Consider the following 26861-nt stretch of genomic DNA (forward strand, 5'->3'; position numbering starts at 1 on the left):
GCTGAGGCTAATGCCCCCTACCTGTGCTGTAAGTAGAGATAAGGCTGCCCTGGCTGCCTCCTCCCTCACCTCCCGGCATGGACTCCACTGAGTGGACTGGAAAACTCAGGACACATAGGCGTCCATTTCAGCCTGTCATTCTGGAATCAAACACGACAAGGCATGTGAAACTGTTATGTGCAATAAAGAGAAAACACTGAGAGTTTAATTATTTTCAAGACAAAATTTCTCGTGGATTTCAAGTACAGACCTATCTGTGCAAAACCCATCTACCTAGTGGAGGAGAGGAACCAGGACAATTTAGAGGAAATTCCCCATCACGGCAAGTGTCCCAATGGCAGGGACAGAGCCTGTTTGTTCCTGCCACAAAGATAGAAGGACATTTGATCTATTGTTGGATGGCAAAGTGGTACTTGATAGCCATGAGGCTCACAAAGGTGCCATAACCCAGGTTGCCAGCAGGGGGAGGCAGGACCTGCAGCCATGCCAGGCTGAAAGGGGCTGAGGTAGCTGAGTGGCTGAGTTCTTGGGGGCGGATACTGGGCTGGAAGGTACTGAGCTGGTCTTGCCCAGGTGGGAAGTAGATTCTGGCTCTTCTGATAGGCATCAGGTGCGCTGGCAGTTAAGTTCTGGTGAGGAAGCAATAGAGGAGAATTCATGCAGGATATCTGGAACTGTGTTAGATAGATGAGAGAGAGGCTGGCTCAAAATAAGGTGTTCTGGGTCGGGTGGGGGAGGTGGAGGGAGAATCTGGTGTCCAGGCACTCAGAAACAAAATAGGGGATGGTGTGGGAAGGTCAGCCAGGCAGGAAGGAGGCTGGATGAGCTCAGTGCTGTCCCGGGGTAAGGCAGGGAAATGGGACCTGAGTAGGCTGAGGGTCAAAATAGGAGCCTCTGAGCCTCCTGAGCAGACAGTCCACACTGGGAGAATCCTGCCCCCACTGGAGAGAGTGGCCTTGGAAACAGGAAACAGTGCCCATGGCATGGCCCCCTGGCCTCTAGAGCCCCAGAGTTATTCCCCTTCTACTGACCTGCTCCTCCTTCAAATAAATGGTTGGGGCAGGGGGGGTTGGTGATAGAATTTAGCTTAGATAAGAAGTTTCTGAGGCCCAAAGAGGACCATTTCTGAGGATAGAGTTTTTTAAATTTTTTTGTAAAATAATGGAGCTTAGAATCAGACCTTCCAGAGGGTTAAGCACCAAAGAGGTATGCTTACAAAATGCATGAGAAACTATAGTGTATGGGGTTTAGGGAGAGGTGGAGGCTGGAGTTAGAAAGAAGGAAGCAAGCCCAGAATTGCCAGCAGAGGGCGCATGGAGCAGTGTTGTTGCCTATTGAAAGGGATTCACTGAATAAGTCTTCTGTGGCATTGGCTCTAGAGATGTGTTTGTTAGGCCCTGTACTCCACACTGCCCGCCCATGGGATTCTTGCCTCTGCCCCCAGATGGATGGTCAAGCCAAGAGGAAAGTCAGCCTCACACCTGCTGTTAGAGGCTCTTCACTGTTCTCTGAATCAAGGGGAGGAAGTATGAGAAGTTCATGAAGACTCCTGGAGGTTTCTTTTCTCCACATGAGAAAATACCCTGGGCCTATTGTTACATGTGAGGGGGCCCTGGCATCTCCCTGTGAGCCGAAAGAGGAAAGACTGAGCTGGACTCCTCGGGGTCCTGCCCTCCTGGCCACCTAGGGGCGGGTGGTCTGTGTTGGGGGCTGTAGGAGGATCAGGGTCAGGGCCGGCCTTGTTGCCTCCATTGGTTCCCAGCTCCAGCCTGGCTTTGACTGTCCCTTCTAGCTCAATTCATGCTAAGCCTTTCTCTCCAATACCCAGGGACACTCTGGGGATAACACTGCTGTGAGATGACTGATTCTTCCTCACCTCCAGCCCTGATCCCCCAGGGGAAAACACCAAAGACCGGGCTGTCTCAGGACAAGGCATGAAGAGATGACCGCTCCCATACCCCAGAGCTTCCCAAGTTCTATCTCCTGGGACCTGTCAAGGTAAATGCTGAAAGTTGACTCCAAAGCCAGTCTTCCTCTCCCCTGGCTGTCCTTCCCCAATCTGGTGACCTTGTGGTGGTATCTGGGGAAATGGAGTTTGCATTCCTAATTTTTCTGAAAGGCCACCTCCTGCAGAGTTTTTTGTAGAATACCATCTCCATGGGCCCTCAGCCAGCCACAGTGCCCTCCTGTCCTGGCCTCACCAGCCCTCACCCCTGGGCAGTTGTAGGGGCTTCACAGCTTTAGATAATTTGATGTGTCTTCCCAGCTGATGGGGAAGAGGCAAGAGAGTCCAGGTCTGTCCATGGCCTCTGGGCCTGGACACTGAGATGAAGCCGCAGTGTCTTCCTTCACCCCTGAACCAGTGGGACAGGTCAGACAGCCGGGAAAGGAAGAAATAAAGAAACACATCACAGTGAGAGGAGGAAGAATGAGAACCCAGAATTGCAAGAGCAGCAGGAGGTTTCCTCACCTGCAGTAACATGATGTCTTTGGAGAAGCTCTTAGCATTATGGTTTGGGTGGGGGATGGCTCTTTTCACCAGGGTGACCTGCTGGGACTTTCCCTGCTCCTTGATGGTGTGGGCCCCCAGGTGACACTGCCTGACGTGCACTGAGAGCAGAGTGGGGTCAGGGAGTGGGGCTGGGGTTAGAGTCACAGGAGATACAGCGTAGGAGCGGTAAAGGGTAGGTGACAGCTGGGGCAGGGTAGGGAAAACCGAGGCCACAGGAACCGGGGGGCTGAGTGACTCTGCTTCTTAGTGACACTGAGGTTAGGGAGCTGGGAGCTCTCTCCTGCACTCAGGAAATATCACAAAATCACTTGTGCTTCCATTTTGACTCTAATGCAGCCGTGGGCAAACTTCGGCCCGCGGGCCGGATCCGGCCCATTTGAAATGAATAAAACAACAAAAAAGACCGTACCCTTTTATGTAATGATCTTTACTTTGAATTTATATTAGTTCACACAAACACTCCATCCATGCTTTTGTTCCGCCCCTCTGGTCCAGTTTCAGAACCCAGTGTGGCCCTCGAGTGAAAAAGTTTGCCCACCCCTGCTCTAATGCATGCGTTCATCATCCACTACAGCTTTATTTTCCCAGTGTGGTCCCTCCCTCTCTTGTCAGCTACATCACTTGCTGTCACCTCTGACCCTCTGAGCTCAAAGCTTACCTGTCCTATTTCTCAGCCTCTTGTTGCTCCGTCATGATCTCAGAAGGATCCTCTGATGAAGCCTCATGGGCTTGAGTTACCAGGATTCTGGGGAGCTGCCCTGGGCTGCAGCTCCTGGGATGGAGGACAGGATCCCTGTAGGGGTCTCAGCAGGTGTAGCCTGGCTGTAGCCTCTCACCTTCCCCTGAAGTGAACAGCTGTCTGGACCAAGTTCACACTCACAAGGATACACCACACCTGGTCTCCTCATCTTGAATGTGAATGTAGGCCATGTAGGAGCTGGAGTGGGGCTTGGCTTAATGTCCCCTCTGAAGGGTAAGGCTTGAAGGTGGGCGATTGGCAGTGTCTGTGGTCAGGAGGGAAGGCTTAGGAAGGAGATGATTGAGATGGGTGGTCTAGGTGCCCTAAAGACAATGGAGGGTGGGTCTCTTAGGTCCAGCTGTGGCCCAGTAACCTTCTCTGAACCTCAGGCCTCAGAATCCTCCTCTAAGAACAGGGCACAGTGCTTGCTCTCCAAGTCCTCCTCAGACACACTTATGGAGGAGACAAGACCTATTTTGCAGATAGTGGGGTCCCAAGGGATGGAACAGATCTCAGTGTGTCTCCTGATACTCTGAGCCTGTGTTGGTGCTGTTTTTAATAATCTACTCCATGTGCCTAATACATCCTAGGTTATCAGATAACATTTGTTGGCTGCATGAATGATGGACTCCAATTAGCTTTTGCCTGATGTCTGATGGGATTCAAGGCCACAGGGATGGGAGAGGGCACAGCCAGAGAGAGTGGAGCAGCGGACGGCCTGGGAAGCAGGGCAGGTGGGGCTGAACATGGGCAGCTCAGGCTGGGGAGGAGCCAAGGCAGCCAGGGAGCCTCTGTGCAGTCACCCAGCCACAGCTCAGATCAGTCACACCTGGCTCCTCTCCTGGGCATGGCCTGCATTCACTTTCAAGATGAGGGGGAGACCAGGTGTGGTGAGTTTTTGTGCCAGAGAACTTTGTTGTGACACCTGCTCACTGTAGTGGAAGGTGAGAGACCGCAGCCAACTTACACCTCCTGAGAAATTTAACTGATTCTTAAGCAGGGTCCAGCTTCCATGACAGTAGCTGGTTTGTCTGAAGTGCCTTCTTCTGGGTCAGAGTGAGGGGTTTTATTTATTAATTTAACTAATTAATTAATTTATTTAAATATATTTTTATTGATTTTCAGAGAGGAAGATATAAACATCAATGATGAGAGACAATCGTTGATTGGCTGCCTCCTGCACACCCCCCACTGGGCATCGAGCCTGCAACCCAGGCATGTGCCCCTGACCAGAATGAAACCCGGGACCCTACAGTCTGCAGGCCAATGCTCTATCCACAGGGCCAAACCAGTTAGGGCGAGTGAGGGGTTTTAATAATGTGTTTCGTAGCTTCACATCTTTTGTCAAACACTTTTCTCCACCAAACTCATTTTCTAGGTAATAAGAGAGAGGCTAATAGCTGCTGAACCCTTTAGTGCACACCTTCCTCCTGGCCGAGTGTCTGTCCAGCATCAGACTTGTTAGTCTGGGGTGGGATGGGACCAGGCATTCAGAGTTCCTGGGCACAAATGGAGGAAAAGTCCCTGCCTGTGCAGGGCAGAAGGGTCAGAAGGACAGGGGGTTTGCTGGGGGTAGGGGGGGTGTGCCTCAGGTTTCTGGAATGGGGATGGTCACTTACCAGTCCCAGCATAGAGGAGGGAGGGAGGCAGAAGAAAGACCAACAAGAGCAGGAGTGGCTGCGTCTTCCCCAAAGGCCTGCCCAGGTCGGAGCTGCTGGTGTTTCTTGTGTCTAGACACACACCCCTGAGGGGAGCAGTGAGTGTGGCTCAGTGACTTCCCGCACCTCCTTGACTGCGCCCCTCTAGTTTTGCTGGGTGTCATCACACCAGGTGTTTGTGGAAGTTCTCAAGCTTGTTTTGGTGACAATGGCACTGTCACCACATTTGCACTCCCACTGCTAAGCCACAAGGTGCAAGTAGAAGGAATAAGAACATGAGGGCCTTGGCTGCAGCCAGCAGGGGGCTGGAACCTCAGAAGTCCCTCAGTGACTACACCAAGCCTGTTTCCATGTCTGGGCTCCTGGCTCTTTTCCATTCTGATGAAATCATGAATAATCATTTAACATGCCAGGTCCAGGCATATGAGAGATGTGGCTTCTGCCCTTGAGAAGCTGACATCAGCTGCAGTGAGAATCTGTGGCTGGGGTATGAGAAGGGAAGAGTTATGGGGAGGGGTGTGCTCGGTGGTGTGAGGTAGAGGGTGGATTTGCCTGAGGACCAGGTGGCCTGCACACACCCAAATACCCCAAATGGTAGCTCCTTTTCCTCTTTTACCAACACTCCAATTTCTTATTTTGGGGATATTTAGAATCTCCTTTGTAAATGTAAATATTATATGAATAGGGGGCTTCTCATACCCCACCATTTTGAACACAAGTTTTAGACTTTTGTTCATTGGTTCCAGCGTCCAGAGAATCCTGTCTCTGATGTCCCTGGCCTAGCAGTTACATACATTTGCAAACACATTATCCCAACACTCTCACCAGTGTGACAGCAGAAGGAAGAGCAATGGAAAGGGAGGCACTATGAATTCTCAACAGCCCAACCCCAGTTCTGTGCAAGGAGCAGCACCTAATGAACACATAGAGGAAGTGTGGGAGAACATGCCGGAGGATCAGTGATGATGATTTCTGAGTGGTGGAGGCCTTGGTAATATTCATTTTCTTATCTACATGTTCCACATGTAACTATTTATCTGTGATGAATATGTACTACTTTTTATACCCAAAAGACATTTTCCCAAAGTAGAATCACACCTATCAATGGCAGGTGTTTAGTAAAGTATTTCTTTTTAGCCTCCCTTCTGAAGTTGTATGGTTTAACATGAGATTCCTGTTCTTAACCTAGTCATATAATAAAGATTTGGGTTGCCTTTCAATGCAGAGAGACAGACAGACAGACAGTCACACACACACACACACACACACACACACACACACACACAATGGGAGGCGGAGAGAGGCTGGCTGAGACCTAGATGAAAGAGCACCCTCAAGGTCAGTGTTGGCTGCTGGTGGGTGGGCTGCCAGGACACCAGGGGCTGCACTGGGCTGTGGGTTCAAGACAAGGTTGTGCCAGGCACTCGAGCTGGGCCTGGGAGTAATGAAAGGCTTCCTGACCCTCTCAGTCTGCTCTGATTGGTGGGCGAGTGCTGCATGGGGTGAGCTACACCTTTCCATGATCTTCCCACCAATTTATGTTTGGGTGGATAAGTGGCCCCTTACCCGAGAGCTTCTTATAGGACCCTCCATCCAATTTCCGGATTCTTTTATGCTGCATATTGGCATTGGGGCTGCGTGGGGTAGGGTGTAAGTGTGGTTTGAAGTAGGAGGGCAATGTGGATGAGTTTAGAGGGTCCCCTAGAAGAGGGTCACTTGTGGGGGGCAGATGTCTCCCCTTTTCCTGATGGAGCTGACATTAGGCCTCACAGGGGAGTTGGCACTGGGAGGAGTATTGGGAAGGAGTGGGTAGCAAGGCAGCATGAATTTCATTCTAGACGTGGAAGGTGCGGTCCATGAAGGGGAAGCGCTAACAGATGGGAAATGTGAACAGATGGTTGCCACACACACAGCAGGTAACTAACACATGTTTTGGTGAACACAGGAGGAATCAGTGACTTCCACTCTAGAGATGCAAGTTTATTAGGAGACTGGCAGCCTCCCGTCAACCCCTCTGCACAGAGCAGTTCTGGGCTGTACCCCAGAGGAGACGAATAGATCAGTTCCTGGTGCCTCAGTCTGGTCTCTGCAGTTGGAAACATCTCATTGTTCTTTCTATCCAGGGCAGAAAGCTGGAAATCTTCATTTCAATACGAGGAGTTTTCCCATTTTTTTCCCAAAGGAGACAATGCCCTGGGCCATGTGATCACACATGAGGGGACCCCCAGAGTCACTCTGTGGGCAGAGAGAGGACATTGAGCTGGGCCTTCCCCTGCCCTGCCCTCCTAGTTGCCCTGGGGTGTGTGGTCCCTGTTAGGAGCTGCATGGGAGATCAGGGGCAGGGCAGGCCTTGTATTCTCCCTAGGCCTGGGGTTTTCCATTTGACTCTGATGGTCTTTTTCCCCCTCTAGGAAGCCTTTTCCTACCAGTGGCTATGGGACAGCCTCTCCGCTCCCCGGAGAGACAGGACCAGAGATTGGACATAGGAATATGGCTAGTTCCCACTGTGCCAGGTTGCCTGCAAGCTTGGTTGTGCCCAGGGCTGGGCATGGATGATGCTGGGGATCTCACCTTAAAAGTAGACTGGTTCATTTCTGGGTCCCCCACCCAGATCTCTGTGGCTCTGTTTTAACTGCGTCTATAGCAAGAGATGCACTGCTCATCCTGTTGGTTTTCCAGCTCTAGCTCATGCAGTGTGGCTGTGCTGGTGTTCAGGTCGAGTCGCCCCCAGCCGGCCACTCTGCACACCATCCCTGGTGTCACATGCTCTCCCCTCCTGGGCAGCCTGAGGAGGCTCACGGCGGCAGTCAGCGTGGCCTTCCTCTGCAACTGAAGGCAGAGGACAGGAGTTCTCATTGAGCAAGGGCCCAGGGACTCCAGGACAGTCATAGCCCTGGGACAAGGAAAGGGGTCACACTGGGAGGAACAACAGGAAGGGGGTCACAGGAGATGAGAAAACCCATTCTTACTGTGTGCAAGAGCCAGTGGAGCAATGAGCCTTACCTGCAGCAACATGATGTCATTGACTTTGGGGTGATAGTTTGGGTGGCGGATGGCTGTTTTCACTGGGATGACCTGCTGGGTCCTCTGGTGCTTGCTGATGTTGTGGGCGCCCAGGATGACTGTGATGGACCTGCACGGAGACAGCCAGGGACGTGGAGGCACAGCAGATACAGCCCAGGGGCCAGGAAGGAAAGAGGACATCTGGGGGCAGTGCAGGATTGGAGTGGGGAGGAATTGTAGAGGCTGGGGCTGGGCACTGAGCATGCCTGTGCTCTGTGCTTGTTGTCAGCTCAGGCTAGGTGTCATATCCTGGAGCAGATCTTGGGTGCTCAGACACACCCTGAGCTTGCCTTTCTCTAAGCAAAACTGTGAATTTCGGGCCTCTGGGGCACAACCTTGTCTCCTTCCTAAGCCCCTTTGATCAGTCCTCCAGTCTTCGACAGGCCACTTGCATTGACATGTCCCTGTCTTTCCAAAGCTGACCTGTCCTCTGAAGTGCTCCTCTGTGCCCCTAGGTCTGCAGCCCCTGAGAAGAGGGTTCCCTGTGAGGTGCCTGCAGAAGGGTGGGGCCCAGGCTGTACTCACCTTCCCTAGCAGTGAGCTGCTGTCAGCACAAAGTCCTCACGCACAAGGAAACCCCCACATCTTTTTCTGCCTGGAATACTGATCTGAAGAAATGCCATGTAGGGACAAGAGTGAGGCTTGACCTTATGACCCCCGATGATTTCCCCTGCAAGAAAAATTCTACTGTGCCTGCTGTGCCCATGGAGCCAGAGGCTGGAGAGGGGAAGACTGGGAAGGACAGGGGCAGGCGGGGAGGCAGATAGTGATGTCTGCAGTCATCAGCCATAACCAAGAAGACATCTTGCAGTTCTTTGCGCAACATTCCTGGCTTGCTACATGACTTGACCCATGAGACTGAGATCCTCCCTCTGACAAAGAGAAGAGCAATCCAGATCCCTTCATTCCTGTTGCAGCCATGCATGAGGGCAATGGGATTTATGTCTGCAACAAGCACTTTAGTGCCTGTAGATCCTGGAAAATTCTTACCCTCAGGATCCCTGGTTCTCTCTCCCTTTTTGTTCCCAGACTCATGGAGCTCCTGGGGGTTTGCACTATTCAGAACATTGGGACTAAAAAATTACCTGAGAGAACTAGAGACTAATCCAGCCTCAGAGGATCAGGATACCACCAACTCTGGGATCAACTGAATCCCCAACTCCTTCGCAAAGCTTGGAGAAGAGGATAGAGATTGGGGATAGATTTTAAGACATTGAGTTAGAATGTTATGGGCCTTGCTTTGATTACGGAAGCCTGTTCCCTTTGCCAAGCTGCGATTTCCTGTGGAATTATTTCTCATTTTGAGCATCCAACCTTCTTCCAGATGCCTTTGCAAAAGAGCCCACTTTCCATATGGTAAGGGACAGGGAGAGCACCCATGGGCCCTCCTCAGGAGCAGCCCTGTGCCTTGCCATCCCTGATGCTTTCACTCAGCATTAGTCATGCGGGTCTTTGAGGGAGGTGGGTTCTAGAATTGAAAAAGTGCCTGAGGACGGTCCAGAGCCAGACGTGTCTGAGTGTAGCATGTGAGCAGAGCTGTGCCAGTACCGAATGGCACTGGGCTTCTGGTGGGGGTCAGTCACTCACCTGCCTGTGCCTTGGGAGCCAGAAGAAAGGCCAGCAGGAGCAGGAGTGGCTGCATCTCCTCAGGAAGCTGCCCAGGTCAGAGCTGCTGGTGCTTCCTCCTGGTCTTCTGAGCCCAGGGTTCTCTGGCCTTTATCACCCACGGCCCTCTCTGAGTGTGTCACACCGCGGTGTTGTCAAGGTCTTGGGCAATGTGAGTTCATGTGAAGGAGGGAGAGGAAATTACATTCAGATAAAAGTCAACACTGTCAGTTTCACTTGTGTTTAGGTGTCAGAACCTGTATTATGTTCACTGTACACTCCCAGTGCCTGGCACTTAGTAGGTGCACAATCAGCATTTGTTCATTGATTGATGAAAAAGCTGTGTTTTCCAATCGTACTGCAGAGAGCAACCCTTTCTAACTCAAAATGTAGGTAGAGCCCATGGTGGCCAGCACGCAACCTGAGCCTTGAGGCCAGCAGTGAGGAACAGGCTGCAGGGAACTAAGGCTTCTGAGTGACCAGCAGTCAGTGGACTCTGAGCACATGGTGGGGACACTGGGCTGGATGTGAGGGTGGAGCTGGCTCTGCCCAGTGAGAGATGGGGCCAGGTGTTCTGCAGACACCCTGCTGCCCTGTCCTCCAGGGCCCTGCCTGGGGCCAACACAGTCCTGGTCCCCCAGTCACCCTGTGTCAGAAATAAGCTGGGTGGCAACTCAGTGACCAGGCCCTGCTGGAACCTGGGCACTCTGGGTGTCCTCGGTGGGAGGGATATGCAGAAGTGGGAGCTCAGACCAGTGTGGTCTGTGGGGCGCAGGGTTGGTGGACTCTGAGGATGCTCAGTGGTCAGCAAGGATGAGAAGGGGCAGCCAGGAGACTGGAGGCCAAACTAGGCCCTGAGCTCTGAGGAGGGCAGAAAAGGGAAGGGAGAGAAATTCAGCCCAGGAGGGAGTGAGGAGCTTCTCAGGACTTCCCTCCCTCCTCCACCCCTGTCTCTCCTCACCCACCCCCAACCTCCAACCCTGCCACCCCCTGGGTGCTGGAGAACAGTGTCCTGCTCAGGAATGCCCTCCTCTCCCCTGTGTGGTGGGGCCTCCTGAGCTGTAGCCCAGGCTGTGCCTGCTTGGCGCCCAGCACCCACGTGCTAGTCCTTTCCTCTCAGCATGTAACACAGAGAAAGGAGTAAGACCTTCACACTGAGCCCAGGACCTGAGAGATTCATATTTTCTCCTAATGGTGCTCCTCTCTGCCCTGGCAGAAGGGCGGGCAGGTGTGGCCAAGAAGGAGCTGGTAACAGCTTAGCATGGGTTTGAGAAGGTAATGGGGGAAGGGGAAGAGGGGGAAGCAGGACACAGCAGAATTGTGCCATTGCCTTCTGAGTACATGAGGGACAAAGAATAAACAAAAACCTAGCTCTTCCCATCAGCTAAGAGACATTTATTTGGTTGCTGGCACCACCTCCCTCCCTGCAGTGCAGTCCTGGATTAGCTCCAGAGAAGATGGTCTGGGTCCTGCAGTTGGAGGCTTTTCATGGTTTTCTTTATCCAGGGAAGGTAGCTGGCGACTTTGGTGAAGGCTCGTGGTGATGTCCCATTATTGCGTCCATAGGAGACAATGCCCTGGATCTCATTTTTACACAGGAGAGGCCCCCCGGAGTCCCCCTGTGGACAGAAGGAAGGACTGAGCCAGTTCTCCTGGCCCTGCCCTCGACCCCTCACCCCAAGCCCCTCTCAGAGAAGGCTGCCTTGCATGGTGTTCACTTGGGAGATAGCGGGCAGGCAGTCCCCATGGGCCCCTCAGCCTGGACATTGTCACTGCTTCACTTCACCCTAGGTGGCAGCTCCCTCTGTTCTCGCAGATCCTAGATCCTCTGTCTATGAAGGTGTTGGGGAGCTGTGGCTGCAGCCTACTGTGTAAGGACCTGAGAGGGCGCGGTGGAGGGGGTGGGGGAGGAGGGGTCTGACACTTAGCATGGAGAAGGAGCCCATCAACCAGTTCTGAGAACCCTTAGATACAACTACTGCTCACCCAGGAAATGGTTATCTAAGCGCTGTGCCCTGGCCTTGGCCACAGTGTTGCACATTCACCCTGTTGAGGATCACTGTGTTTGGAGTGACTATAGGCCCTTGTAGGCTCTCAGAGACCCCATTTCTCCCAGCTCTGGGAGCTCCCCTTTTTTCTTCGTTGGGAGAAAGATCACAGAATAGAGGGTGAAGGAGTCTCCTGCTGCCTGGGTCCCCAGCTCCCAGTTCCTACCCAAATACCCCTCTCCCAGAGTCAAGGTAGTCAGATGCTCAGTATCACCTTGAAGGAAGCCTTATCTTCTGTTGGGTCCCCCGCACACAGTTGAATGGTCCTGTTGTAACAAGGGTGTAAGTAGCCTTCACACTTCTCATCCTTCTGCAAGGTCAGCTGTACCTCCTGCAGAGTGTCTGAGTATTTGCCCCATCGGGTGACCTTCCCCCAGCCGGCCACAGTGCACTTCTGTCCAGGTCTCAACCTGTTCTTGCCCTTGGGCAGTGGGAGGGGCTTCACAGCATTAGTTTGCTTGATGTTTCTCTCTAGCTGATGGGGAAGAGGCAAGGGAGCCCAGGTCAGCCAGTGGTCTCTGAGCCAGGACATTGAGGGACACCTGAGTCTCAGGGACTGGTCAGGTGGCCAGGATGGGAAGGAAGGAAGGGAAGTGCTTCATTTGGTTGGAGGGGAAACAATGTGTGCTACTGAGAGCAAAAGCAGCAGGAGGTTTCCTTACCTGTAGTAACATGATGTCATTGGCAAAGTTCTTTGGATTATAGTCTGGGTGAGGGAAGGCCTTTTTTACAGAAATGACTTGCTGGGTCTCCTCCTTCTTGTTTTCAATGTTATGGGCTCCCAGGGTGACATCGATTAACCTGCACAGACAGCATAGTGTGTGAGTTTGGGGGGCAAGTAGAGTCAAAAGAGATAAGCCCAGGAGCTGTGAAGGGCAGGTCATAGCTGGGGCAGGGCAGGGCTGCAGACTGGGGAAATCGAGGCAACAGGGAGAAGGGGCTGAGTGATTCTACTTCTCAATGACACTGAGGTTAGGGAGCTTGGAGCTCTCTCTTGTCCTCAGGAAATGCCATGAATTGCTTGCATTTTCATTTTGACCCTAATGCATGTGTTCATGGTCCACCACTGCTTTTTTTGCCGAGTGTGGTCCTCCTCTTCCTGTGTTACTTGTTGTCACCTCTGACCCTCTGAGCCCAGAGATTACTTGTCCTATTTTCCAGCCTCTCATTGCTCCATCATGATCTCTGATGGCTCCACTGATGAGTTCTCACGGGCTTGAGTTATCAGGAGCCTGGGGAGCTGCCCTGGGCTGAGCTCCTGGGATGGAGGACAGGGTCCCTGTAGGGGTCTCAGGAGGTGTAGCCTGGCTGTGGCCCCTTACCTTCCTTTGCAGTGAGCAGCTGTCAGAACATAGTTCTTTCGCACAAGGACACCGCCACACCTGGACCTCTCATCTTTAATGTGAAGATAGGCCATGTATGGGCGAGAGTGGGGCTTGGCTTCATGTCCCCCGATGATCTCCCCTAAAGGAAAAGTGTGTTGCACTTGTGTGTTCCCACTGACTCCCCCACATAGACATTGGCTTGATGACTCAGGCGCATGAGCACTTGGGAGGCTGCACTGGCCTGGAGTTGTCAGCGGGTGGGATAGGCCCTCAACTTCTCATCTGAAAGGGAACAGCAACGGGCTGGGCCTGTGACTTTGCCTGACACATAGTTGCAGGTGAGAATACAGGTCTTAGGGACAGAGAAGGCCTGGAGGCTCCTGAAAATTCCTCTCCTGACTTCGCTTGGTGTTGGGTGAGCTTCTGAGGCCCCTGTGGTGCTGTGACGTCCACCGTAGTGCACTTTGCAGTGTCTAGGACTTAAGTTTAGGGATCTAGATGCTGACACATGAGGAATTCCCGGTAAGTGTTTGTTAGCTGCCTGGAAGGGTTGGCCCCCAATGGGCCTCTGGAGTTGGGTCAGTAATGCCAGTGCTGTGGGATTCTGGAAAGCAGAGAAGTTTGGGGCTGCCAACCTCACTGGCTCATCCTTTAAGGAGAGGACCTGCTAAAGGCCTGGGGATAAAAGCAGAGCTGGAGAAAGGGACTGAGAGGCCTTGAGATAGAGCAGAGGAAACAGCAGTCTTCTGGGGACAGCGACCCCACCAACTGTGGGGTCTGCTGAGCTCTGGGCTTCTCTCCTAAGCAGACACTGAGGACAGCACCTGACTCATCACAGGCATGGAAGCCAGGACTGCTCTGCCCTCTGCAGTTTCCCAGCCTCTGCCATGCACTTCTAGGAAGTTCCACTCTCCACCTGGCACAGGTAGGGCCTGGGGAGGGCATTGTGCCCCCCAGCTTTTCCTGAGAATAGGCTTCTGTCCTGTCATTTCTGCCTGTAGCTCATCCAGCATCATGTGTGGGGGTCTGAGATGGGATGGGAGCTGGGGTTCAGAGCATTCCTGGTGGAGAGCTGGATCAGGGATGTGCAGAAGGGCCAGGAGGTCTGTGCCCACTGTGGATGGGTTGGGCCTGTGAGGGTGGGGATGGTCACTCACCTGCCTCTGCTGAGGGGAGCAGGAAAAAGGCCAGCAGGAGCACGAGCAGGGGTGGCTGCATCTTCCCAGGAGGGCTGCTCAGGTCGGAGCTGCTGGTGTTTCTCCGTGCTCTCTTTTAGTGCGCAGAAGAGGAAGGAAGTGTGGGTGGGCTCCGTGACCTGAGTCCCCCTCTGGTTTTATGGTGCTTCATCCCAGGAGGCTTTCTATGAAGCATCTCCACCCCCACACCTCCCGCCTGATGATGGTCTCTGTGTGGTTGTGTGAACAGTATGCAGTGACCACATCAGTACCCGCAGCTGATGACTCAGAGCAGCTATTAGAGCAGACTCCAGTCCTGAGCAGGAACCCAAGGGTATAAGGTGGGGCCTGTGTGATGTGGTATCAACCAGTGGAGGTACTGGAGTCCAGAAAACTGAGTCCCCAGTGATAGAACAACCAATGCCTCATCTCCATGCTACTAAGTCCATCAGGATAAGTTCTTTTGCACATGTGGGTTTAGGCCCTTCTGTGTCCAATGCAAACATAGCGGAGATGTATCTCGTTCCTTTAGAGCAGAATTTTCAACCTTTTTCATCTCATGGCACACATAAACTAATCACTAAAATTTTGTGGTACACTAAAAATATACTTTTCGCCTACCTAACAAAAAAGACAGGTATAACTTTGATTGATTTACAAAAATATATAATTGCCTACCTTTTTTTGCTCCAAAATCACTTTTAAAAAAATCAGGTTCTTACACTTCTATATAAGAATTGCTGGTACTAAGAGTTTACCAATCAGACATAACCATGTTATTCAAGGGGACCAATAAGATGAAACTATATTATATGACCTCTATATTTGTAGTTTAAGACAGGACATTTACACCAGATGACTGTTGTTGTGTTGGCTATTGTCATTTTTTATTTGCTTACTTAAGAAAAAATAGGTTAGTGACCTTGACTAAATAGTCTGGTATTGCATGTTTTAAAAGTTCTTGCAGACACTTGTTGAAAATCGCTGCTTTAGAAAGAGCTGAGCATCTGATGGGGGGAGACAGAAACATCAGGGAGCAGAGTAGTGAGTAGGAAGGCACAGGGAAGGAACAGAGCATGGCCACTTTAAACCGATATAGCAACCCGTTCATCATCGCAGCTTCTATCACTGAGCATTTATTTTTATTTTAAATGCTCAGTGATAGAATCCATCTGTCTTGTCAACATTTTTAACCAAAGTACTGTCCTTGACGTATATTGGCCTAGAGTAAGGAATCATTGTGGCCCTTGTAGTTAAACCCACTGATTGGCTTAGCCTAGTCAGTTGTCAGCAAACTCATTAGTCAACAGAGCCAAATATCAACAGTACAACGATTGAAATTTCTTTTGATGGCCAAACTTTTTAAACTTAAACTATATAGGTAGGTACATTGTTATTAACTTAATTAGGGTACTCCTAAGGCTTAGGAAGAGCCACACCCAAGGGGACAAAGAGCTGCATGTGGCTCTCAGCCGCAGTTTGCCCACCACGGGCCTACGTCATTTTTACTTTGGGTTGGCTGGGTTCAGTCCCACCCAAACCACATGAACTAGGAGTGGAAAGGGCTGTTTCCCCAAAGGAAGTTTGGGTTACTAAATTGTCCATATCAAATGAAGTGAGAAAGCGTGCTTGTCAACCAAAGAACAATAATTGTCCTTTCAGTATCCTCTGTGCTCTGTGCAGAGCCACACTTCTGCTAGAGCAGGCTTGGCACATAACAGGCTCACACTTGCTAAGCAAATTATGCTGATGAGCTCACTGCACAGTGAAGGACCATTGCTTCTAAACAGCTTTGGCCCAATTCTGTTCAAAGGTCGACTAAGCTTCTCTGAGTGGTTAGAGTCTGATAATTTTCAGGCGTCCTCAAACTACGGCCCACGGGCCACATGCGGCTGGCCGAAAACATTTATCCGGCCTGCCTGGTGTTTTTGCCGCCGCTGCCTGTCCTGCTTAGCAGCCAACTCGTCCCGGGCCCGCAGTGCGCATGTGTGGAATGTCTGAGGGACAGTGAACTGGCCCCCTGTTTAAAAAGTTTGAGGAACTCTGATTTAAACGTTCACCTTTATGTTTTCTGTTTTTTACAATTTTTCTATGGGGAATATTATGTATCAAAATATATAATTTCAGTGTAAACATCATCCTTGTCATACCACCTACACTCCAAACCTGTCCTTGTTTAAGTCAGTCTGCCTCGTAGTAGACATTTACAAAATAAAGAACCTTTCTGATGACAGTGGTAAATATGCTCATTAAGAAGAGTTGGCCTTGTGTCCTGCAGAGAGCGCAGTGTCTATTAAGGCAGCTTTGGCAGCAGCCTCTGGTCATGCCCTTGTTTTTTCTTCTTCTTCTTTTTTTTAATTAAATCTTTATTGTTCAGATTATTACAGTTGTTCCTCTTTCTCCCCCCTTCCCATAGCTCCCCTCCACCTGGTTCCCACCCCACCCTCTTGTCCAGCTCCTGTTTTGGCATTTTTCTGTTGAGACTGAATCTTCTGCTTCTACTGTCTCAGACCTTAGTTGACACACCTGCAACTGCTTTTCTACAAAACTGTTAATCAGCAAAAATAAAGGGGCTATAGGATCCCTCATTTTGATGCTGTCACCTTTTGGGCTTCATGCAAAGACAGTTCTGTGTAAATGGACAGTTGACTCTAATTTGGAAATATGAAAATCAGTCCATTCTTATAAATTTTTTTAATAATTATAATTATATTGATGCTCATATTGTATAAAATGACTCATTTAATAACAAAATACCAGTACTTTGATTTAAAAAAGAAAGAAAATTTGGAAAGTAGAAAGGAAAAATGTCACTCATTTGCGCATCTCCCACAGACAGTGTCACCATAAGAAGTGCATTTTAAATACTTGTGATCACGTTATACATTAGTTACACTATTCTTTTATCTTCATTTAATCCTACAACATAAGAATCTCCCCCATGTCCTTAAAAATCTATTATTCAATACCACTGTAACCTTTCTTTCCTAGTTATTCAAAATTTATAATTTTTGTAATCATTGGAAAATTTTAAAAGCAATTTAAGAGGAACAACTAAAATGACCTGTTTTCAGATTGTTCCTTGATAATCACCTTTACTGTATTGAGGTATGAACTAACATATTTTATTCTCATGTATGTCTCCATTTTTAAAAACTGAGGATTATGTTAAACATAAGATTATATTATAACCTTTATTAAATATTGAGGTGAAATTCACATAACGTAAAATTAATTATTTTAAAGTGTACAATTCAGTGGCATTTAGTGTATTCAGAATGTTGTGCAACCACCAGCTCTCTCTAGTTTCCAAACTTTCTCATGCCAGAAGAACATTTTATTTATACCCATTAAGTTGTTAACCATTAAGTTGTGTGTATCCACAAATTAATGGGTACTTAATCTCTTTCCATTCTCCCTCTTCTAGCAACACCCCACCCTGGCCATTGGCAACCACTAATCTTATTCCTGTCTCTATAAATTTGCATATTCTGTATATTTCATATTAAAGGAATCATGAAATATGTGAGCTTTTGTGTTTGGCTTCTGTCACTTAGGGTAATGATATTGAAGTTCATCCAAGTTATAGCATATATCAGTATTTTTTATGGCTAATAATTTTCCTTGTGTGTGTGTGTGTGTGTGTGTGTGTCCCAATTTACCCCTTTATCTGTCAATAGACATTTAGGTTGTTTCCACCTTTTGGCTATTATAACAAATGCTGCTATAAATATTTGTATAAAACTTCCATGTGGCCCTGGCCAGTTTTCACAGTGGTTAGAGCATCGGTACTTGGATCAAGGGGTCTCGGGTTCAATTCCCAGTCAGGTACTGCGGTTCAATGCCCAGCACAAGTTGGGGTGTGTGTTGGAGGCAACCAATCCATGTGTCTATCTCACATCAATTTTTCTATCTTTCTCTTCCCCCTCCTTCTTCCCTTACTATCTGTGTGAAAATCAATGGAAAAAATACCCTCAGGTGAGGACTTAAAAAATAAACACCCTCTCCTTCCTGCAAAGAAACCAAAAATACTTCAGTGTGGATGATATGTTTTCATTTCTCTTGGCTATATGCCTAGGAGTGGAATTGCTGGGTCATATGGTAATCCTAGGTTTAAGTTTTCAAGGAATCGCTAAACTGTTTATTGCAGTGGTTGCATCATTTTACATTCCCACCAGAAATATATGAATACTTCCATTTTTCACATTGCAGCAACACTGGTTATTATTATTATCACTAGAGGCCCAGTGCACGGATTCGTGCACATTGAAAGGAAATTAATTAGAAGGTGGCTCGCAGGGTGGGACTGGGCAAGATGGGCCAGACATGCCCTCAAGCCAACCTCCCTCAGTCCCTCCCCAGCCAGACACACCTGGGGCATCACCAGGGCTCGAAAGACATCTGCAGCGTGAGTGGGGTCCCTTTGGTAGGGGAGGTCCCTCGGCTCAAAACCAGCAGTCCGACATCCCCCCGAGGGGCCCTGGAGTGCGAGAGGGCACTCTGCAATGTTGCTGTTGCTCAGCAGCTTCTGCATTGAGCATCTGCCCCCTGGTGATCAGTATGCAGCATATCTACCAGTTGGATGGTTGGATGGTCACTTAGGCTTTTATATATAGAGATTATTTTTATTATAGCCATCTTACTGGGTATGGAATGGTATTGTGGTTTTGGTTTACATATTATTAATAACTAATGAGGTTTGGCATCTTTCCCAGGGTTTGCTGGTCATTTGTGTATCTTCTTTGGATAAATGTTGACCGTTCTCACCATCCTCATTCCTGTGTCCCTCACTATTTGGGTTGGTTTTTCAAGACTTGATCTAGAATCTTGAACACAGCCACTTTGACATGCTATGCTGATTTGGCTGAAAATGAAAGGGTGGGGAGTTCAGGGAAACTTTTCTTTTAATTTCAATGGATAGTCAAATGGCAAAGACTGTGTAGGAAAGTGCTCCCAAATCTAGAAGTAGAGATACCACATTAGGGGAAGGGAAGCTTACTGAGGTGACAGACATGTAGGAAAGAGTGTGAAACAGGTACCTTCCTAGGAAAGAACCCCACCTGGGAAAAGCCTCACTGGAGAGACTGTTTCTTTCTAGATGTGTCCAAAGTTGAGTCAAACTAAAAGATGGCAAAATTCATCTGTGATTTGTAATCTTAAGAACCCGAGTCTAAGTATAATTTAATAATAATCATATATCTGGAAAAGAAGATATGAAAATAACATCTAACAATTTAATGGTGGCTAATATTGATTGATCTCTGACCATGGATCCTCACTTCACCCTTTGAGTGAGCTACTGATATTTCTTCCATTTTACAAATGAGAAATCTAAGACCCCTAGAAGGTAGGGGGCATGCTCTATATCACTCAGCTCATAGAGTGGAGGGGAACAGTGATTAGAATGCAGTGATGTGGTTCCATAGTCTGAGATCTTATCCACAACTCTATAAATATCATCATTTCTTATATTGTTCCAGGAATCTGGGGGAAAATAAAATGTGTGAAGTATAAAAGTTTCTGTATATATGTCTAACTAGAGGCCCAGTGCATGAAATTTGTGCACAGGGGTGTGTGTCCCTCGGCCCAGCCTGCACCCTCTCCAATCTGGGACCCCTCGAGGGATGTCTGACTGCCTCAGTGGGATCGGCCTAAACAGGCAGTCAGACATCCATCTCACAATCCAGGACTGCTGGCTCGCAACCACTCGCCTGCCTGCCTGCCTGATTGCCCCTAACTGCTTCTGTCTGCCAGCCTGATCACCCCCTAACCACTCCCCTGCCAGCCTGATTGACGCCTAACTGCTCCCTTGCTGGCCCAATTGCCCCCAACAGCTCTCCCCTGCAGGCCTGGTCACCACCAACTGCCCTCCCCTGCAGGCCTGGTCACTCCTAACTGCCCTTCCCTGCTGGCCTTGTTGCCCCTAACTGCCCTCCCCTGCTGGCCTTGTTGCCCCTAACTGCCCTCCCCTGCTGGCCTTGTTGCCCCTAACTGCCCTCCCCTGCTGGCCTTGTTGCCCCTAACTGCCCTCCCCTGCTGGCCTTGTTGCCCCTAACTGCCCTCCCCTGCTGGCCTTGTTGCCCCTAACTGCCCTCCCCTACTGGCCTTGTTGCTCCTAACTGCCCTCCCCTGCTGGCTTTGTGGCCCTTAACTGCCCTCCCCTGCCGGCCTGGTCGCCTCCAACAGCCCTCCCCTGTAGGACTGCCCCCCCCCCCCCCAACTGCCCTCCCCTGTTGGCCATCTTGTGTGTTGGAGTGATGGTCTATTTGCATATTACTCTTTCATTAGATAGGATGTGGTACTCTTGTTCTCTTAGAAGAAGAAGGTATCTCAGTGGCTACCATATTGTGATGGAAAAGTTCATTTAGATCACATATTCCCTTTGCTCTTATCCTTTCCAAGCATGTCAAACTTGCAGCTAGTGGGCCGCATGCCTGGTTTAGGCCTCGAGTTTGACATGCATGCATCCCTGATGTTCTTCCTCAACATGTGGGAGAATGTCATGCCTGACCCATGATGGGCAATAAATTTCCTTGGGCCTTAGCCTCTCACCAAATCACTTCTAGTGCTTGTTGCAAGTGGGTAGGGCCATTCCTTATAGGCAATGACAATGGCACAATGACATGACATTCCCACACTCTCACATGGCATTTGAGGCTCCTGCTATAAGCCAATTTCTCTGAGCCTGATCATTCTCAAGTTATGCTACAATTAGAACTGACAGGTATAATGGGCCAGAACTTGGCTGATCTGATCTGTCCATGAGACTCCACTGTGTTGTAGAGAAGAGATTCCTCCCTCAGTTAGGGTTAGCTCTACATTCCTATTAGGAGGGTGGAGTGACATTCAGAGTTTCTGGAGTGTTTACATGGCATCAAAAACAGTTTTGAGGGAGAGACCTGTCAGTGAAGGAGAACCTGGGTTATGTGTTAGTGTTGGGAAGATTGTGCTTCTATTTGGCCTCTGTAGTAGTAATGATGGGGAGAGAGGGCAGGGATGGGGAGGAAAACATGTCTACAGGACAGACACATATGTATGAGATTTCCAGAGTTTGGGCATCCACTACAGCACTCTTTAATTTTTCCTATGTCCAGACAGCAACAAAGAGCAAGGTTGGAATGTTGCGTTGGGGATAATTCAATAAAACTCTGGAGTGAGCAAATGTCTGGGGTCATGAGTAGAGAGGGGACTATAGAGAAAAGGGAAGGAGAAGTGAGCTTGGGTGAAGACAGTGTGCTCATCCTCACCAAACTGGAGTAAGTGTAACAATAGAGACCCGTCCAATTAATTGGTGTTGATTGTACTTCTGGATTAGAGAGAGTTGTAATGAAGCCATGTTCTGGGTTGTGATGTTGCCTATGAGGTGATCTTGGATCAACTTCTCCCCTATTCCTCATTTCTCACATGAGGACCTTTATCTACCTAGGAACTTTGCCCACCAAGGCCATTTCTTTTCCCCAAAACATTTATCTTAAGGCCGAAAGGTCACACCACACCCTTCTGGATTGAATGGGTTCTCTCTCTTCCCATCTTACTCAAGGTGTGTACTTTCGTACCACATCTGTACGGGATGTGGCCAATGGTTTGGTTTGGGCTAGGTAAGAGGGATGCTACTGAATCATTTACCAGAATCTCTAATATATGACTGAAAAACTGGTGGGTTTTTCTCTCTATTTCTCAGTTCAGGGTAGATGTAACAAAGTGTCGTGTTTGGAAAATCTAATTCACACCTAAGGATGCATGTGTCACATCCTCATCTGTCCCCCAGTCTTTTCATGACAACCCCTAATCGTAGATGTTCCTCTGCTGTTAAGTTCCTCTGTTTCTGACCAAATACTAGGAAGCAACACTGGAGCTGTAAGTGAACAAAGCAGAAGATCTGGAGCATCCCAGCCAGCCCTTCAGAGGCTGCCCAGAACTCAGGTATTGCAGTAACCTTCTGGGCCTCTGAGAGCTGTTTACCAGTGGAACTGTGGCAGGAGGATTGACTGTGATACCAATGACTATACTATTCTCTCTGTATTCTCTATGCTTAATCTTTTGCCAGCACCTCTAGTATGTGATTGCAAAAGTAGACATTTTTTATGTTCCCTTGTCTCAGGTTCCTAAGTCTGGAAGACTGAACCTGTTACTGGACCATGATTAATTCATTAAGGCTTTTAGGAGTCAGTTTTCTGGCCCCTTTGGCATCATATGCCAATACTTAGGCCAGTGATGGCGAACCTATGACACGCGTGTCAGAGGTGACAGGCGAACTCATTTTTTTGGTTGATTTTTCTTTGTTAAACGGCATTTAAATATATAAAATAAATATCAAAAATATAAATCTTTGTTTTACTATGGTTGCAAATATCAAAAAATTTCTATATGTGACACGACACCAGAGTTAAGTTAGGGTTTTTCAAAATGCTGACATGCCGAGCTCAAAAGGTTCGCCATCACTGACTTAGGCTGTACAGCTACAAGCATTTTAAATACCTACACATAAGTACTGACTCATAAGTGGTACTTTAACTCCTGAGACCAGAATCAGTGAGATTAGCATTGGTTTGTGTCTATGACTTGGCCCCTTTCTCCCAGAAATGTCATCTTTGTCACAGTGTCACAGGAGCAGAAGGTCAGGCTTTTTTCTTGACCTCATAGAGAATATAATAGATAAAGGGAGAAAAGTCTTGTCTCAAGAGAGTCCACCCCTCTGCTGAGTGTCCCAGAGGAGAGGGTTTCCACTGACAAATTAGCTCCCTGCTGACTCGTGTAGGGAGAAGACTTAGCTATATTTAAGTAATTTGAGTCTGTCATTTGGGAGCTCTTCGTGTGTGTGTGTGTGTGTGTGTGTGTGTGTGTGTGTGTGTGTGTATTAACACAAGTACAGTGTGGGGGAACAAGGGAACTCGAAAGGCATGAATGTGAATCTGTACCTTACTATGTTCCAGAACATATGTAATTTATATGTTATCTCATTGAATTCTCCACCTTCTGCATGAGTATTATCACTAATCATATTTTCAAATGAAACAGACTCAGAGATATTGTCATGTGCTCAAGGTCACATGGTTACAGAAAGTGCACACATATGCACATGCATGCACACACATACACTGCACGTGCGTGTGCACACACACACACACACACAGAACACATGCCTGCCAAACGCAAACAGTCCTTTATGCCACTCTAAGAAGTGGTGGAGCCATAGCTGGCAGATTTTAGCTCAGCAAAAAGTGTGTTTCTTGGAATGGCTGCTCAGGTAGCCCAGGAGCTTTCTCTCCAGACACCTGTTGCAACAGAGCCTGGAGAACCTCTTAGGGGCCTGAAAGTTTCTCATGGGTGTGGGCATAAAATGACTTTTAAGACCCCTTGCAGTTCTGAGCCTGTTAGAAGAGACCTGACCTGGGGATTAGGAGCCCTGTGCTCCAGTTCTGTTAGGTGGCTCAATTGCTAATTTTTGGGCCTCATTGTCCTCATCTAACAGAAGGAGATTGGGCTATGCAGAGGCTTTCAAAACATTGCTAACCATAGAGACCTTTCCTTGAATGGATTATAGTTGTGTCAAGGGAGCTTAATGAAATCATATATCTATATGATTTCTATGGGCACAGGCAGACATATTTATATATTTATATATGTGCCATTTTATATGAATACATGCACACGTATGTATATTTGTATGTGCTTGTGTGCATAGTTGCATATTTTTGTTTGCTTTGATCCCTTCATTTTCCTTTTCTGAGCATGATCTTGGTACATCTTAGTTTCAGGACTTTCAGCACCCAAACAGAAGCTGTGTGAAGCCATCTATTCTCTCCTCATTACAATAGTGGCCAAGATCATTAAGATATTCTGTGACAGAGGTCGTTGTGGGCAACAAGATGTGAGAAGACATGCCCTCGAGGGTGATGGGAACCCATAAAGAGACATTTCTCACGTATGAAAATGAGTTTGCTATCAGTGTGTGTGCTTTTGATTGGGGAATATTCACCTATAACTGTCACTGAACTTAACTCCAAAGCAGCACCCAGACTGGCATCAAGACCTGAGAAGGGATGGCTGCTGGGCAAACCTGGCTAGACTGACCCAGGCATAGGGGGACCAGTGTCAACAAAGAATCTCATGTCACACGTGAGGCTTTCAAGCTAACAGTTGGATGACTTCGAGGATCACTGTGGGCTTGGAATCTAAGGATGTAGCAGTACCACATTAGCCTATGGTTGGAGGCTGTTTTTCAGTTTTTTCTGGCAGCACATGAACCAGCCTGATCTGATGTGATGATGAGGAAATGCGGCATCTCTTCCATGTCAGAGTTTATAGTGAAGTTTATTCCCATAGGCTACCTTTTCTGTAAACCATAAAGAAATGGCTGCCCTGGTTGTGTTTTAATTCCCTGTATCTCCCCTTCATCCAGAGGTGGGGCTCCACTGACCACAGAATGAGAAAGTTATTTTTAATCCCAAACATTGCTGTTCTGAAGGTAAATGTAACAATGCACATGGAAACTGGAAGTCGTAAGGCAGAAGAATAGTATCCTCTCACAGGATGATTTTTATGGTGTGGATTTCCCACCCAGATTTGGGCCATTCGGACCAACCCATATGAAAATGAGTTTGGCATCAGTGACTTGGGGAAATTCTGATGGAAGTCCTTTAGAATGTGAGTTTCATGAGGGCAAGGATGGTGCCTGCCATGTTCACTTCTGAGCGTCTAGTGCCTGGCACATAGTGGGTGTTCAATATCTAGTTGTTTGCAAAGTAGTGCCATCCAGTCCTGCTTCAAAGACTCCTTTCCTTACTCTGTTGGTAGCTGTAGCCCAGGTGGGCAGCACAGATCTCAGACTAGAAGCCAGGTGACCATGGATGACCAAGGGACTGGCTGAAAGGGGCTGTGGCTGGATGTGAGAGGCTCAGTCACAGGAGGTGTGGAGAAGGGTTAAGCTGGGTCATAACACAGCAAGGGTTTGTGAGGAGAGGGTAGGAGGTGGGGGTGAGCAGAAAATAAAAAATGGGAGGAATGTGAGCAGATAGAACAGAGGCAGGCCTGGCCTACAGCTGGTACCCAGGGACTGTTGTTTAATAAATAAAGGGGAGAAATCAGTGGTTTCTATATAGAAATGGATATTTATTACGGCCATGGCAGCCTCCACATAGGGCGGTAACACTCTTCCCTAAAGGAAAATGGTCAGCCACAGAGGCCGCAGCGGAGTGGAGTCACTGCTCTCATTGATCTCTTTCTCCAGGGAAGGAAGCTCAGGTCTTGGTGAAGACCTGGAGCTGTTCCACTTTTCATCTGAAGAAGACCATGCCTGGGCCGTGTTGATAGAAGCAAGGGGCCTTGGGTCCTCTTGTAGGCAGAGAGAGACAAGTCTGAGCTGGCCTGCTCGTGGTCCTGCTCTCCCCGACTCCCCAGGTGGGTGCCTCTTTTAGGGGGCTGTATGGGGATCAGGGAGAGTCCTGGGGTCCTGGCCTTGAGTGTTCTCCCAGCTCCACGTGGCCGAGGCCCTGCCCACAGAGCTTGTGTGTGGTGGTATCCGGAGGTGCTTGCCTGGGCTTGTGCAGGCCCTGGTCTCACACAGGAGTGGCCTTGAACTTGGCTCTTCCTGCGAATCCAGGCTTGGGACTGCAAAGCCCTGAGGGATGACCCAGTTTTCTTGAGACCAAAGCTTAGTTCAATAATCAGTAGCCACACTAGTGATAGAGGGTGCATATCTCTATTTAGTCCTCTCAGAGGATGTGGCTTTTTCTGAGGCATCTACCCCAGGGGAGACAATATAACTTCCAGATAAGGTGGTGTGTCAGTTTCCTGTGGTCACTGTAACAAATAATCATCAACTTGATGACTTAAAGAAACAGAAATTTGTTCTCTCACAGTTCCAGAGGCCAGAAGTCTGACCTCAGTTTCATGGGACTAAAATTAAGGTGTCAGCCGGTCGTCTCCCCTCTGGAGGTTCTAATGTGGTATCTGTTTCTTACCTCTTCCAGCTTCAGGAACTACATTCCTTGGCTCATGGCCCCTTCCTCCATCTTCAAAATATAAAAGAATATAATGAAAAAAATACAAATAAACCAAGATAACAGGCAAAAATTAATATCACCTGATATTCACCACCTAGTTACAACCTATGATTTGATATATATATATTGCTAATCCTCACCCAAAGACACTTTTTCATTGATTTTTAGAGAGAGTGGAAGGGAGGGGGAGAGACAGAGAAAGAAACATGGATGTAAGAGAGACACATTGATTGGTTGCCTCCAGCATCAGGGCCTGGGATCGAGCTTGCAAACAAGGTACATGCCCTTAACCAGAAATTGAACCAAGGACCCTTCAAAAGGAGGGATTACTATGCTTCAGTAGGAGACTTTTAAAGAATCAAGGATAGAAAAGAGAATGGCTTTTCAGGAGCTTCTTGGATCCCCAGGGAATGGGGTTTGGAGGAATGTTTTAGCACTGATCAGTTGTCATCAAGTACATTTTTGTCAATCCAAACAAAAGCTTTATCTCTTCCTTTTTCTGTCTCTGTATTTCACTTCTGGCCTTCGATATATCCTTTGCCTATTTAACATTGCTTTCAAGTGGTGTTATGTGCACTCCCATTCCTGCATATCACTACCTTCCCCCCATTAAGTTTCCTTTCTAGGAACATGACATTCTAAAAGTGGACAACAACAGAGTATTTTCAGTATTGCCTGTCTGTATGAAGAATGAATTTCATCTTTAGGAATTTTACCACATACCTGATGTG

General features: G+C 48.4%; 1 protein-coding gene and 1 pseudogene across 1 annotated transcript; both read right to left on the reverse strand.

Moving 5' to 3' along the window:
- Window positions 1–6881: 6881 nt before the first annotated feature.
- Window positions 6882–10169, reverse strand: LOC139004161 (granzyme H-like; annotated as a pseudogene).
- Window positions 10170–10951: 782 nt separating this feature from the next.
- Window positions 10952–14297, reverse strand: LOC139004170 (granzyme B-like). Its single transcript, XM_070406955.1, is given in 7 exon segments — window positions 10952–11196; window positions 11840–12100; window positions 12288–12426; window positions 12948–13089; window positions 14108–14195; window positions 14197–14267; window positions 14270–14297. Coding segments are annotated over 7 exon segments (906 nt in total). The 3' UTR covers window positions 10952–11019.
- Between the last annotated feature and the right edge of the window lie 12564 nt (window positions 14298–26861).

The sequence above is a fragment of the Myotis yumanensis genome, unplaced genomic scaffold (genome assembly GCF_028538775.1).
Source record: "Myotis yumanensis isolate MYYU_CA2020_CCGP unplaced genomic scaffold, mMyoYum1.0.hap1 SCAF_1, whole genome shotgun sequence".
Classification (NCBI taxonomy): Eukaryota; Metazoa; Chordata; class Mammalia; order Chiroptera; family Vespertilionidae; genus Myotis; species Myotis yumanensis.